Raw genomic sequence first — 15169 nt, 5'->3', positions numbered from 1 at the left:
AAAAGAAGGAAACCCAGAAGTGAATTAAACATGCTCCCATATGTACTGCTTGTGGCAAGGGTAAGGGGTTTATCAAGGTGTACCCAGAGTGTAAAATATAGTAGTAGTAATAGTAAGCTATTTGATATAGGTTGCACAATGTACTCAACAAACCCACAGGCTGGGAACTACAACTTCCATGAACCTATCTGTGACCTTCCTGTATGAGCACCGCCTACTTTCTTGTCTGAGCCTGTAGAGTGCAAGAGTGTAGCATTGACAGGTAAGGTGCTGCCCCTGTCTGTGTAGGCTTCCTTGTGAAAAGAAGCCAATTAGCCATGCAGAAAGATTCATACAGTTTAATCATATTCACCGTGATCGGCGCGTGTTCCAAATGACAACGATTTCGCTTTTTGCGTGTGACATAATGGGAATTTTCTCATCTTGGCTGTGTCCGAAATCATGTCTCGCATCCTTCGAAAGGATGCAGTCTATGAAAGCCTTTGTAGTCTTGGCATATCTGCAAAAGAATAATAAAAGAATTAGGATGCATTTGGAAGGAGCGTTTGAAGGATGGCCTTGTCAGTCTGCTGTGGCTCATTCGGTCTTCAGATGCAGCCTAAGAAGGATGCAGCACCTGAATTTCGACACAGCCCTCGTCCTCTAGTGTGGGGTGTAATGAATCCCTAGTGGGGAGGTATAATCCCGGGAACCATTTGCTGGTCTGTAGACCTTTTATAGCATCAAGGACTCATGGGAAAGCTCAGATTGGTCATATCCATGATGAGTGTGGGGGGGTTGTTTAGTGAAGCCTGTTCTGGAGGCGGGGGCTGGGGGATATTTCAGTGTAATGGCAAACAAGCTTTTGTGCACGCAGCGGGCGCACATAAATCTTACGTAACGTCTCTGTGCTGTGAATCTTGCTGCGAAGGTGCCTGCAGGGTGCAGCACCCCGGCGAGACCCAGCCCCTGTCCGGTCACCAGTGTCGTTTTGAAGGACTCCTGTCACCGAATGTCTGTCACTTCCCCCCCACTACCCTACGTCCCAAACAAAATTTTTATGAAGGGTGGCATGAAAAAATTTCAGATGGGTTGTGTGAAATGCATATATTTTATATTTCTTGGGGGACTGAGACAAAACAATTGGAGGGATGCAGCCACCCTAAATAGGGTCTGGAACTTCCCAGGATGCACCTAGATACCAGCCACCGTCCTTATTACGCCCCTGTCTTCAGACTTGGGCTCAAGGACGGCCTGGTCTTTCTGGAGTCAGACTCCAGCTGTCTGTGACATGGTAGGAGGGCGGGGGTGGATTCCAGGGGAAGGGTAGGTCACATGACTGGGGGCCTGGAGGCTGGGAGTGCGGGGAATTGATTGACAGGAATCCCTGCATCACAGCTGCGAAACCCGAAGCAGCAGATGCCATTGCCCTCATTATGAGAGTGCCGACAACCATTAATTTCTCCATTATGTAAGGGAATATGCCCTGCAGTGCAGGAGGTCAGGGCTGTGCTCCTGAGCCGGAGGCCTGAAGTTTGCAGGACAGACAGAAACTAATTTTGCATCTATAGGCAGTGGGGTGTGATTAGCCTGAGAGGGGAGATTATATAAATGTGAGCCATGTGGCTGTCAAGGTTTGGAGGACATACAGTGTGATAGGAGACAAAGCCATTGCTGAAAGCCATTGTATGTAGATGATGTAAGGAAAATGTGTTTGTTGGTTTAAGCCAATAAACTCCATGTGTGCAGGTGTGGTCATGCATATATTACATTGTTGGGACCAAATGTAGGGACCATTTTTTCAGTTCCCACAAGGCGTAACCCAATTTTATAAAAGTCTGTGACTGCAATCAAAAAACTAAAAATGCCAAAATTCTTGTATTTTGTTTGGTTACGTATGGTTAAGGTTAGGGCTGAGTAGAGGTTAAGATTGTTATAGTTAGGGTTTTGCCCATAGAAATGAATTGAGAGTCCCCACAATGATATAGATACCTGATCTGTTTATGTGTGAGTGTGTGTGTGTGTGTGTGTGTGTGTGTCCCTTCCAGGGTGCCGTCCTTCCTTATGTTCTAAGCTTCCTGGGATTAGCCCCGGATGACTGAACCCAAACTGTACAAGCCCTGAAAGAAAAAGGATGGATGTTATTTCCCATTTGAATAAAATCAAGGTGCGTTTTCTCATGCTGATGTCACCAGTTTCATCACGTGCCGCGACTGCGTTGCACCAGGATGTGACCTATCACAGGCCAATCCTACAAGGCTTCTATATTGCCCTAATAGTCCTGGGAGAGGTTCTGCTCTTTCTGCACGTGTTGTTTCAGTTTAATCCTTCCCGTCCTGGCTACACGGTGGATAGCCAGTGACTTACGATACGTGTGTTACGTGTGACTGCGGGAGTATCCAGGCCCATGGTGACTCTCTCTCGTGGGTCTCATGTCCTTTCTGACGGAATATCTAACCTCCGAAAGACATACAACCACACATCATGTTCCCATTGACATCATAGAGCCCTTAATTTAGGTAAATTAAGAGTAATTAGGACAATTAAAGTGACTCAGAGTCCCTAAATAGATTAAATAATTCCTATGTCTGTCTATCAGATTCGAATTCAGTTCAGTGAAATGGATTTACCAGCAGGAAGAGCTTTACCTCATGTGACCAGGGCACAAACTGACCAGGAATGTGTTTACGGTGGTTCCTTCAGGAGATTTTTTTTTAATGTCTTTTTTTCCTCCTTATCCTAAAACAGCAACCTTCCCTTTCCCCTTGCCTGGAACAAAACAAGAGGCCCTTTAATGTCCAAATTTATGTGCACATATTTTTAAACATGTACTCAGGACAGCCGTGTGGGAGAAGGCTATGCAGGGTGAAGAGATTTCATCAGAGGGGAGACATTGCCCGGCTCTGTGTACCGATGCCATGGAAACCTTTGTTTCTACAGCGCTGCTCTCCGGGAGGGTGGGGGGAGGCTAGGGGCTCCCTCGTTGTCATCAGCAGATTTGGTCGTCAGCGAAGGAGCAGGAAATGTGAAAACAGCACCCTCTGCTGGTGAAACAGCAGGACAGACGCCGCCGCCATCTGGTCATCGGTGGTCAATCAGCCAGAAGGCAGTGTGAGATGATGTGAGGGAGCTGTTTATAGCAGTGTTTTTCAATCCAGTTCCGTGTTTTAGCTCCCTCCCAGCTCCCTACCAGACCATCTGAAGATCCCTGAGGACAGGATTGAGAAACGTCGGGTTATAGCAAATATAGCTGGAATATGGTGTGTGTGTGTGTGTGTGTGTGTGTGTATAAGAGTGTGTGAATGTGTATGAGTGGATTAGGTTAATACTATATTGTGGGGGACCAAATGTCCCCCACAATGTGATAAAAACCTGTTATTTTGACATTGTGGTGACCATTTTTCAGGTCTCCACAAAGATCTGTGATTGCAGTCATCCATCCATCTATCCATCCTCTACGGCGTATCCGGGTCGGGTCACGGGGCAGCAGTCTAAGCAGGGAAACCCAGACTTCCCTCTCCCCAGCTACTTCATCCAGCTCCTCCGGGGGAATCCCGAGGTGTTCCCAGGCCAGCCGAGAGACACGGTTTCTCCAGCGTGTCCTGGGTCTTCCCCGGGGTCTCCTCCCAGTGGGACATTCCCAGAACACCTCACCAGGGAGGCGTCCAGGAGGCATCCTAATCAGATGCCCGAGCCACCACATCTGGCTCCTCTCGATGCGGAGGAGCAGCAGCCCTACTCCAAATGACAACGATTTCACTCCCGAATCAAGTTACGGGCAGCAGAGATTGACGCTGCCTCAGTAAGCACAGTCAGCATGAGAACGTGAGAGTTTCCATGGTCAAGTTGTCATGCGCAGCAACAAGCATCAACTCAACTGATGAAAAGCATGTTGCCATTGGAGTGGAGCAGGGGAAGCGTGTTCTTTGGAGGGACAAGTCACACTTCACACACTTCACTGTCTGGGCGTCTCATGATCAAAGCTGGGTCTCATGGATGCCAGGAGAAGACGACCTGCCTTGATGAGAGCACAGTCCCTTGTTTCCAATGAAGATTAATCTTAATTCATCAGCATACAAAGACATTTTAGACAATTGTGTGCTTCCAACTTTGTGGCAACACTTTGAGGAAGACCCAGCATGACTGCGCTCCTCTGCGCAAAGCATCCGAAGTGGATCCATGCAGAGATCTATAGTTCCAGTCCACAAAGTCAAAATCCAAACCAAGATTTTGTTTCAACCAACTAGGCGATTATGACTCTTTATACTCAACTGGTTGGTTGAAACAAAATCTTGGTTTGCATTTTTACTTTCTAGACTGGAACTATCTACCACTGAATCCATGATTTGGTGAGATTAGCATGGAAGAATTTGACTGGCCTACCCAGAGCCCTGACCTCAATCCCACTGAACACCTTCAGGATGAAATGGAATGCCAACTCGCCCAGCCTCACTAATGCTTATGTGGCTGAATGGGCTGAAAATCTAGTGGAACGACTTCCCAAAAGAGTGGAGGATTTTACAGCATCAAAAGGGGACCAACACCATATTAATGCCTTTGGTTTTGGAATAGGATGTTCAACATGCACATACACTGTATGTGTGATTGCATGGTGTTCACAGCATTTGACCTATTAGTGTATTTATTACCATTTTACCCTGGATTACCATAAGTAATGACGTTTCCTATTTTATTACAGGGCAGTGCCTGTTTCTACCACAAGGGGGTAGAAAAGGAGATTATTTTCCAAAGCGGCTATACAAGAACATTATGACATCACTGGGTGCAGGAGTCACTGGCTTGGCAGAAGCAGACACTTTTGGACAAACTTCAGATTGTTTTAGGGTGCAGATTCGTGTTTTAGTTTCAGTTTAGTTGATTCTGCAGACGGTGTTGCGGCATCTTCAAGTCCCACCAGTTCCAGTACAGAAAACTTCAGCAAACAGATATTCCATAGGGGTAATTAATCTCAGGCATGGCATTAGACGGCCCTTCAGCTCTCAGCTGCTGATCAGCACCTTGAGGGCTCCTCTGCCCCTGCAGAGCTGTGCCACACCTGGGTGCAGAGACATGCGTGCTACTTGGAGTTTACAATGCACCTGCTCTACCTGGATCTCACTAACCACTGAGGCTCTCAGGGTTAATCACGGTTCCCTAAAACGAAAATCATATGATTTTTGTGCAAAAATGAAATAAAATGTGAAAAAAATGCAACTAAATGAAAACTATAAATATAGCTTCAAAATAAAATGAAATAAAATAAACAAGCATCAAAAATAGTTTTAATACTCTTTATCTAAAGTAATGATTTGTTTATCTTTAATTACCATGAATAATACCTGGAACACGCTTTGCCCGCTTTTAGGACATTAGTATATAATGTGCACAGTGTCTTCATGTAGGACTGAAGATCAGACACAATAGCTCTTCAACTTCGTCTACTTCGAGAAATGACTAAAGTTTAAAGGAAGTAAAATATGCTAAAAGCTAAACTGAAATTTATCTTTAAATTAAAAGCTAATAAAGCTACACTGAAAACTAAAACTAAACTGGATTTGAAAAGAAAATAATGCAAAAATCTATTTAAAAATTTATAAACTGAACTATGAAGACAGCTGAGAAGCCAGAATGTGCCCCTGTACCTCTGCTGGAGCTGGTGCTGAACCTGGTCCAGGACTAGGAGACCACAGGAGGCGATCTGTGAACAGCGTACGCTCCCCTGCGTGATCACTTGCAGTTTCAATTGGGATGTTGATTTCAATTCTCTGGCAGAAGTGAAAGATGGAAACAGGCCAAAGACACAGAACCGCATCTGCAATCGTTATTTTTATTTCAAAGGTGTGTGTAGCAGGCTGGGATGTCGATGAGTTTTTGCTCAATATCTTACACGGCAAACACAACAAAAAAATCGATCCAAGTGTCATTCCAAAATCTACCTTTACATACAGTAAGATACAAAGATACAGCAGATGTTTAAGTTGGTTTTTCACAGACTTAAGGGCAGCGTTTCCCAGCCTGGTCCTCGGGGACCAACAGACGGTCTGCATTTTTGCTCCTACCCAGCTCTTGGTAGTTGTAAAAACGTGGACTCTCCTCTGGTCCCAAGGTGCAGGTTGGGAAACACTGACCAAGGGGATGCAGTATGGCTGGAGAGGTCAGTGTAGGAACTGGGCAAGGCGACCCGGCCCCCTAAACCGGGGGCTCACAAAGACATACGTGACATTTGCCGGCAGGCTGAGCCATGCAGGCTGACCACCTACCTGCAGATTGACCTGTCCAGTTTTACTGTCCGCCTGTTCGCTATGGATGCAGGCACAGCACCTAGCTGGCAGTGACATGGACATTGAATAAAAGATGGGATGGGTCATCTGCCTCATCGCAGAAAAGGTAAGGTTTCCCTGCCTTTCGTTCTTAATGATGGAGGGATACAGAGGGAGAGGAATAGACAGAATAATAGAGAAGGGGAGGATGGAGGAAAGAGGTGGAGGACTTCACACTGGTGTGAATGGAGTTGCTCTCTTTAGGAGACTGATTAGCTGACGGCTGTGAAGAAATGTTATACAGACGTTAAATAAACATTAGTTCGGAAACATTATACATAAAGCAGAATGAATGTTAGCCCAGGAAAGTCATCCAGGCTTTAAATACATAGAGTCTGTGAGATGCATTACAAAAGATTACACAAGAAGCATTAGAAATTATATTAGCCCAGAAAAACGAAGGATGTATCATTGTCTGTGTTCGTTCAGAGGTGTTCTGGACATGCAGAGGCACCAGGAACACAGTCACTGTCACGGTGGCTGATAATCACCTTCACCATCATGGCAAGAACAGAGGAGGCAGCCGTGGGATCAGTGAAAGCATGACAGCGAGAGGGCGGACACTGCACCAGACGGAACTACAGAACAGACACGGAGGATCATCCCGACGGGACGCATCACGGGTCACATGCTGCGTCTCAAGCAATCACGGCGAGCCGCGCGGACGGAAGGCCGACGTGGCTGCGGAGGGCGCGACTCTCTGAGCGACGGTCTTTGGTGAGATTCGGTAAGCGGACGTCTCCTGCTGCGGTCTCGTCGTTCTGGGTCACGTGAGGGAATCGAGGACACGGGTGGGCGGGGATCAGACGGTCACGTTACATTTACGCTAAAATAAATGACGTTAACAGCTGCAGGGAGAAGAGAATAGAGAACATACGGGGAGCAATAACGACAAGTTCGGAGTAACTGCTGGGCTAGGAAAGCCATCTTCACTTGGGCTGTGTGTGCATGTGTGTGTCATGTATTCTTGGATCCTTCTAGAAACCTTCCGCATCAAATAAAAACCCCCTGACTTCCATAAAGGGAAAGAGGAAAAGGGAGACGGCATCGCCTTCATTTTCAAACGGATGTTAACGATACATTGGGGTGACGTGACCCCAGCATTCAACAGCCACCACAGCTCCTCCTCCCTTGGGGTAGTCACAGTCCTACTCACACCCACCACCAGGGGGCGTATAAAGAAAGCACACCCCTGCCCCTTCTCCCAGACCCACAATCCTCTGGATGTTCACAGGAAGGCCTGTTCCACAGGCATCCTTAATCATGCTTGGGTCTGCTCTTCTTCCTCTTCCTCCCATTCTCGACGGCTGGCTTCTCTTCCACCTTGACGGCGCCGTTGGCTGCTGCGGTCATACCGTTGGCGGCGGCCTTGGAGGGGGCTTCCCGGCGTGGCTGCCGGCGGTACGTTTGATAGTAGAAGTTGCCGAAGAGAATGATGAAGGTGATGGCGTAACCGATCAGGGCCCAGTGCATCCAGTGGGGGAAGGCACAGTCGATGTAGAGGGAGACGGCCGTGTGTCCGATGGTCACGTGGAACTGGATCTGAGGGACGGGAAGGCAGAGGGACGTGAAACGGTGAGAAGGAAAGAAGGCAGGCGGCATTCGGATATCTCTGAGGGTCAATGTGTTTATTGCCGTGGGGGAGGGGGGACAATCTGACCATATTTAGAGAACATCAATCACTGATGGCAATTACGAGCAGAGACAGGTGGCAGCAAACTTCAAACGATGAGACAATCATTAAGGAGAAGATCTTTCAGCTAGAAGGACTACACTCAGCCTGGTTCCTGGCTCCTCCGCTGGGAGGACCAGACTCCTGCTGCTCCCTCCCTGGTTTTCTGAGGTCTCACTTATAACCATTGCGTACCCACAAAACGGGACCTGAAGGAGGTGTATGCCACTTCCCACGCAAACGCTTCGATCTATGGAAACAAACGGCAGAATGTGGATATCTGTCCGGAAACTCTGAGCCATGCGTAGATTGAAGCCAGATTGTAGGAAAAATGTGAATGGCATCATTACACATATAATGATGCATTGTGCTAGCAGATAGTGAGTCATAACACAAGCATTTAATTTCATCCACTTTATAAAAAAAAAAAGAGATTATATTTGTGATAGTGAGCCATAATTATTCCATAAGGACTTTTCAATTGTAAAATATCTTACAACAAACTAGACCTGTAGCATTTCATCAGCGCTGTCTTGAGCAGATATAAAAATATATCAGTGGTGGACATGATCATGATCATTCGGACAAGGCGTGAAGCTAGGGCACGATGTAATGCTGTTTGTAAAGACAGCAAGGCAAAGGTTTTCTTGAACACGATCTTTTAGTGTCGCTGAAACGTCACCAGCACTGCAATTATTTGTTTCTGTTCATCGGCAATTAGAATTGGTGCAATTAATGCATGTCGTTGTGTCTGCATCAGCAGGACCCGGCCACCAACACTGATGTACCCTAACCCCCACCGGTAACAGAAATGGCCTTACCACTGCAATCACCTTCAGATCACACCTTTTTTTATGTCATGTGCCGTCCTGTTTGCTGCTCTCACTGCATTAACAGCGAGATTAACAGTGAGATTATCTGCAACGTGTTGCCGTTTGCTGCATTTTTTTCCCTGTCTGTCGCCCCACTGCCGTGGCCACTAAACAAAATGTTTTTTCCCTCATGTCCACCTCACTCACAAGCACCTCGATCTCTGTTTCAGAAAAGTCTCCGTTCTTGCACTGCCTTTCGGTTGCCATGATGAGTAAACGTTTATCGGCCTTAATTTGTCGGCTTAAATATTCATGAGGTATTTTGCGTTGACCACTTGGCTTAATTTGTACACATCAATATTCATGCCGTGTTTTGCAATGACCATTTATGGCAAACTGTGGGTGTGTAGAAGGCGGAATATGAGGCTGATCCACGTGCGCGCAATTCCAGGTAGAATGCGATTCATAAAGAGAACACTGCTCGCATGTGTTAGAAATCGGACTTTTTCTTGCACACCTGCATACTTTTAGTACCTACTCACTCTTGTGTAAATGAAACCCCTGGCCTTTCTGAGAGGCCTGGTTCTGCGGAGTGCTCACCATTTGGATGATGGTCAGATACTTCTTCCACCACAGGTACTTCTGGATCTTGGGCCCAAAGGCGGCCAGACCGTAGTAAAGGTACATGACGACGTGAATGGCGGCGTTGAGGTGTGCACCGAAAAAGGCTGCCAGCAGACACGGAAAAGGATAGAAAGGTCATAACAAATTGCATGTCCTCCACGTGGACGTATCGCTGGAGACGTCATCTAATATGTCCCCTGCCCATCATGCTGAAGATGGTAATGATATTCACACTGCTTTCTTACATGCCCATATTAGGAATAAGACACATACCGTCTCCTCCCCTGTATGCCCATATTAGGAAACATTCACATACTGTCTCCTCCCCTGTATGCCCATATTAGAAAACATTCACATACTGTCTCCTCCCCTGTATGCCCATATTAGGAAACATTCATATACTGTCTCCTCCCCTGTATGCCCATATTAGGAAACATTCACATACTGTCTCCTCCCCTGTATGCCCATATTAGGAAACATTCACATACTGCCCATTCTCCTGTATGCCCATATTAGGAAACATTCACATACTGCCCATTCTCCTGTATGCCCATATTAGGAAGGATACGTATACAGGTATCCCCCGCTTTAAGAAACATTCGCTTTACACCACTTCGCCTTTACAGAAGACCTACATAAGCACCTGTTTTCGCTAACCGAAAGCAATCTGAAAAGGATCTTCCCTCTTACGGAAAAAGAAAAAAGTGAAAATAGCATTGAACTGCATATACGACGGTGCTGAAAATTCCCAGTGCCCAGTTGCATTGTGGCTGTCATAACATCGTAGCTCAGTGTGTTGGTGATGCTGGTGTAAACAAACCTACTGTGCTGCCGGTCGTATAAAAGTATAGTACAAACAGTAATGTAGAGTATATATTATGTGATAATAATAAACAACTGTTACTGGTTTATGTATTTACTGTCATTTTTATTGGTATTTAGGCTATACCATATAGCCTAGGGGTGTAGTAGGCTGTACCATCTCGGTTAGTGCAAGTACACTCTATGATGTTTTAACAACAGCAAAACTATGTAATGACGCAATTCTCCTAACGTATCCTTGTTGTTAAGCAACGCATACTGTATAAATTCTGGTACACTGTACGTACATTATTTTTCCTTTATATAGGCTGCATATTTATCGTGTCATTCCTGCTCTGAGTGTTATATTAGGTTTTATGTGGTATTTGGTAGGTTATTTTTTCAGTTTAGAAATGCTCAAAAAAAAAACTCCCATAAAAATTAATTTCTTTGCTTTATACCATTTCAGGTTATGAAAGATTTATTAGGTGTTTTATCCACTCTAATACATGTCCATAATAGGAATGTGACACACACTGTCCCGACCCCTATATGGCTGTAAAATGAATATTACTCACACTGTCCCCTCACTTGTATTCCCACATTAGGAATTGTACATACACTGTCCCACCCCCTCTATGGCCATATTAGGAATGGTACATAAGCTACCCTTTCTCTTGCATGCCCATATTAGGAATAGGAAATATGCTGCCCCCTCTCCTGTATTCCCATATTAGGAATGCTCCCCATGCAGAGAATAATACTCACATTGCCCTCCAGCCACCCACTTGATGCCAATCCACCAGAGAGTGAACATGGAGCAGTGGTGGTACACGTGCAGAAAGCTGACTTGGTTGAACTTCTTACGCAGGATGAAGAAGACAGTGTCCAGGTACTCCACACCTTTTGACACATAGTACCACCAGAGGGCTGCTGCCACCTGGTAGAAAACAGCAGATGTAGTGAAACACGTCAGACGAGTTCACAGATGGTCAAATCAAAGCGCTGCAATGACCCAGTGTATGCAAAGATGACAGCGATTTCAGAACACTGCAGTGATCCAGTGTGCACAGATCTGACAGTGATTTCAGGACACCGCAGTGATCCAGTATGCAAAGATTACAGCGATTTCAGAACACTGCAGTGATCCAGTGTGCACAGATCTGACAGTGATTTCAGGACACCGCAGTGATCCAGTATGCAAAGATTACAGCGATTTCAGAACACTGCAGTGATCCAGTGTGCACAGATCTGACAGTGATTTCAGAACACTGCAGTGATCCAGTGTGCACAGATCTGACAGTGATTTCAGAACACTGCAGTGATCCAGTGTACACAGATCTGAAAGTGATTTCAGAACACTGCAGTGATCCAGTATGCACAGAGATTATAGTAAAATCACTCGAATTCACCTCAGCCTCTACGTATGCACATATTCTGCCAAGAGATAATAAATGGGGATAAGGGCCAGAAGCTGGCCTTAATTTACACTAGTGACGCCCACACCAGCCCAGTAGGGCCTAAAATGACCTGGTTAACCAGGGAGGAAAGAATCAGCTGTGACACTCGAGGGGCAGGAGATGCTGAGGAGGCCATTGGGAAATGAGGCTTTGGACACTGCAGATGGGATTACCCACTGCTGTCAGTCAGAGGCCATTGTAAGCCAAGGGGAACCAACGTTAAGCAGTGCAGTGAGGGCCACACCTAGCTGGTCAGTGCACACAATAACTGTTTCCCAACATGGTCCTAAAACCTCCAACTCCCTCCCAACATCAGCACTCAGTAGTACTGGGTGCATGGGGACCGTTTTACTGTAGAGCGGAGCAGGCCAGGATGCTGCCGTAAAGGTCATTACGGCCACACTGCTCATTACGGACGGGCACACACATGCATGCTCGCTCACCCGCACTTCATTCTCGTCATCCGTGTAGTTGACTGGCTGACACAGGTAGCTGTAGCCCGCTGCCCGCGTGGACAGGAAGAGCTGGAAACAGAGCAACAGGCTGGTTTATCTGCTCATCGAGGCCACCATCCGCACACCTACATGTCTTACTCTGGGGTTAATTCTGTTGACAAGCTACCAAGACGACCATCCCCCATACTACGAGTTCTGTCTCGTTATTCTCGTCCGTCCCCCTCTTTTTGTGGTAGGTTGACATCTCCTAAGCTCCATTCACCTTCTTCCCATCCTCTTTTTCTCATAGAGACAAAAGTAGCTCCCACCTCCTTCCAGATGAAGAAGTTGAGGACCACCATACTGAAGTTGTAGACGATGAGAGTCTTCCGCAGCTGGAAAGGCTCCCGATGCTGCATGAACTTGGGTCCAAGCCAGAGGAAGAGCAGGTAGAGCGAGCTGATGGTCAGTGTGGGCAGGGGAGACCCCATCAATGGCCATTTCTCCACACGTTTGTCTATGACGCAGATACACACACATAGACGCAAAGGCAAACGTCCTTAGTGGCGCCATTATTACCATAACTACAGAACTCCGTTTGCAACTGCTCTATCTCCATGGATAACGATGTCTAAGAAGAACATTCTAGACCAGCACGGTCTCCAGTGTTGGGCGAGTCATAACCCACAGGGCCGGCTAAACCACCCACAACCAGGTGAAGCACAGAGATAGGAACACTGGGACTACAGGAAGCCTCGCTTCACGAGCAGGGGAACATGGCTGAGCAGCGCCTCCGGTGGAGCACTTAGATAGCACTTACACAAACTAGCACTGAATCAGTAACATGCTGAGCACTTTGTTAAAAGTCAGCAGGTGTTGTACAAACCTCCAGACATGGGAACACATACGCAGGGAAAAGCAAGGAAACAGGAATTCACCTGCAATGGTAAGGCTCCATTTGTAGAACTCTATGGTGTCATTTAATAAGTTGCTTACAATCTCCATGTTGTAGTATGCTGATGATCCTGCAAAACAACAGCACAGAAGCATGACCCAGTAACCCTGGACTGTATGGGGCCTTTTGTAAGACACTCTCTATGTTCACATTTGTACAGGAATGTTGGCTAGACTTATGAAATTACCTTCCTCATTATGGTATAAAGACAGAGAAGGATTGTAGTATTTCACATGGTAAGCCTCTTGGCCTGTCCCTCAACACCCAGAGTACATTTGTGACACCCTACCCTAGCTGAACACACAGATAGCCTCACTAGTAAAACAAGTCATGGTTTTATGTAGCTGAATACCATCCCTCTGACATTTTTAACTCTGAATAAAGCAGGATGGTTCCCACAGAGAAAATGTCATACCCTACACAGGGTAATGACTGTGTAAATCAAAGACGAAACAAGACTACACTGACTTCACAATACAGGTGTGGAAATGGGTTTCCATCTTGAGTTCCGTCATGTGTATAAACGAGTGTCCATCTTGACTTTTACTTGTGTGTAACCGCTATTTCTGTCTCTCCTGTAGACGTGCAAAGGGTGGTGCGTATTGAAATGGCCGCATCATTGAAAATCAATTGTATCAGAGCTCATAGTATTGCTAAGAAGCTGATGTATTTCCCGTATCTTTAATTCGAGCCAACACATTGCTTTTCATTAACCCACGACGGCCAAGACACTCCGATGGCACAGCAGAGGACACAGCTAATCTTGAGTAAAGCGGACTACATGGGCGTGCAACTGCGGCGGCTCAGCGCGCACAAAGAGACGCCGGCGCATCTGTGCGGAACAGTAACTGCGGTAGACGTACAGCTGAAACTCATGAGCAAACTGTGCACGGTCAACAATACACAAAATCATTGTTTCCATACGGCCACAACAAGCCTATAGCTTAATTACTACGACAGAAAGAGAAAATTAAGATTTGCGTTCGTATTTATAGTAAAAATGCCCCCGCCCCCACACCGGATAAGAAGCACGGGCAGATACCAGGCTTGCGATCAAGTGTTCTGCCATCTGCTCTAAAAAGCCTTTTATTTAGAGACCTAGCGTCACAAGACGGGAAAATTTAGGGAGCCCGTTATATTTAACAATATGTCATTCTATAATAGCCACAAAGGTGGCGTATTGATACAGAGCATGTATATCTGGGCAACGTTAAGTTGGAGAGTATTATAGGGTCCGAAATTCAAGACCCATCTCCCATAATCTCTCCGTTTTAAGTAAACAACCAGCATCAACGACGAGGATTGCTGTGTGTGACATTCGCCACATCGTACGCATATTTTACTGGATTTCCATTCCTATAGCTTCCGATCACAAATACGTCGCTCAAATGTCTTAAATTCGTAAAAAAAAACTAAAATAATACATAGTGCGTCTAATGCCGCAGGCTGAAATGTAAGGCATCACAATGAGAATAAATTCGGTTTCCTTACCTTAAAAAAAATAAATTATTTTTATGATGACATTCAAGGCAAGGTCAATCGAATATAATTTAGGACACCATATAGCGGAAAGAAACGGAAATATGGCACCTTTTAAGTGCATAAGAGTCAGATGCAGCGAAACAGACAGAGGTAAACCGCACCAGCAAAAACTGGCAGCCGAGCGATGATGGTGCACCCAACGCTGCGGCTCTAACCCAAACGCCTGGAGAGCGGAGCCCCGACGGCGCGCCGCGCATGCGGGGATGACAGCGGGGCAGGGGACTGGGACAGGGGACCACGGGGCTCCATCCATCGTGAGATGCGGAGTCTGCTCTGCCAAGTGCGCCTCTGTCCATTTAAAATCACCCAGCAGTGGCATTTAAAAGGACGCGCAGTGACACCGTTTTGCAAGGCGACCGTTTTGCAATTAATAGTGAACGACATGCCTAACAATACAAAATTGACTCATAGTCCTGAAGGGATTATGCGCCTTTTGTCACCCAGAATTTTCTCCTCTGGTTCGATTAGCATTTTCAGCATGTAAGTGAACACAGACATGTTCCATGAGTTTCTTCTTTAAATATTTCATTATATGCATAATGAGCTAGTGGCAATATATGAACTGGTATC

At 46.1% G+C, this 15169-nt stretch overlaps 1 protein-coding gene across 3 annotated transcripts; it reads right to left on the bottom strand.

The window, feature by feature from the left end:
• Positions 1-5786: 5786 nt before the first annotated feature.
• On the bottom strand, positions 5787-14795 carry elovl4a (ELOVL fatty acid elongase 4a). 3 transcript variants are annotated; one of them, XM_049024695.1, is made up of 7 exons: positions 14701-14795; positions 13041-13127; positions 12432-12619; positions 12112-12192; positions 10977-11148; positions 9384-9511; positions 5787-7841 (listed from the first exon to the last, which is right to left on the bottom strand). In XM_049024695.1, exons 2-7 carry the CDS (start codon positions 13105-13107, stop codon positions 7557-7559), a joined length of 921 nt encoding a protein of 306 aa, XP_048880652.1. In that variant the 5' UTR covers positions 13108-13127; positions 14701-14795; the 3' UTR covers positions 5787-7556. The 3 variants fall into 3 exon arrangements, with proteins under 3 accessions (XP_048880652.1, XP_048880651.1, XP_048880653.1); XM_049024694.1 differs by having other exon boundaries at positions 14549-14792; XM_049024696.1 differs by lacking the exon at positions 14701-14795 and adding an exon at positions 13526-13544.
• Positions 14796-15169: the final 374 nt, after the last annotated feature.

Source organism: Brienomyrus brachyistius, chromosome 9 (assembly GCF_023856365.1).
Source record: "Brienomyrus brachyistius isolate T26 chromosome 9, BBRACH_0.4, whole genome shotgun sequence".
Taxonomy (NCBI): Eukaryota; Metazoa; Chordata; class Actinopteri; order Osteoglossiformes; family Mormyridae; genus Brienomyrus; species Brienomyrus brachyistius.
The sequence above is the reverse complement of the archived record's forward strand: the minus strand, read 5'-3'. Positions and strand labels throughout refer to the sequence as shown.

Bases quoted from the DNA above. Each gene is read 5' to 3' on its own strand.
- elovl4a (XM_049024695.1), bottom strand. From the start codon at position 13,107: ATGGAGATTGTAAGCAACTTATTAAATGACACCATAGAGTTCTACAAA. The intron at 9,512-10,976 runs GTGAGTATTATT...GTCTGCTGGCAG, and splicing joins GTGGGTGGCTGGAGGGCAAT to CCTTTTTCGGTGCACACCTC. The intron at 7,842-9,383 runs GTGAGCACTCCG...CCCGTCCCTCAG, and splicing joins ATCTGACCATCATCCAAATG to ATCCAGTTCCACGTGACCAT.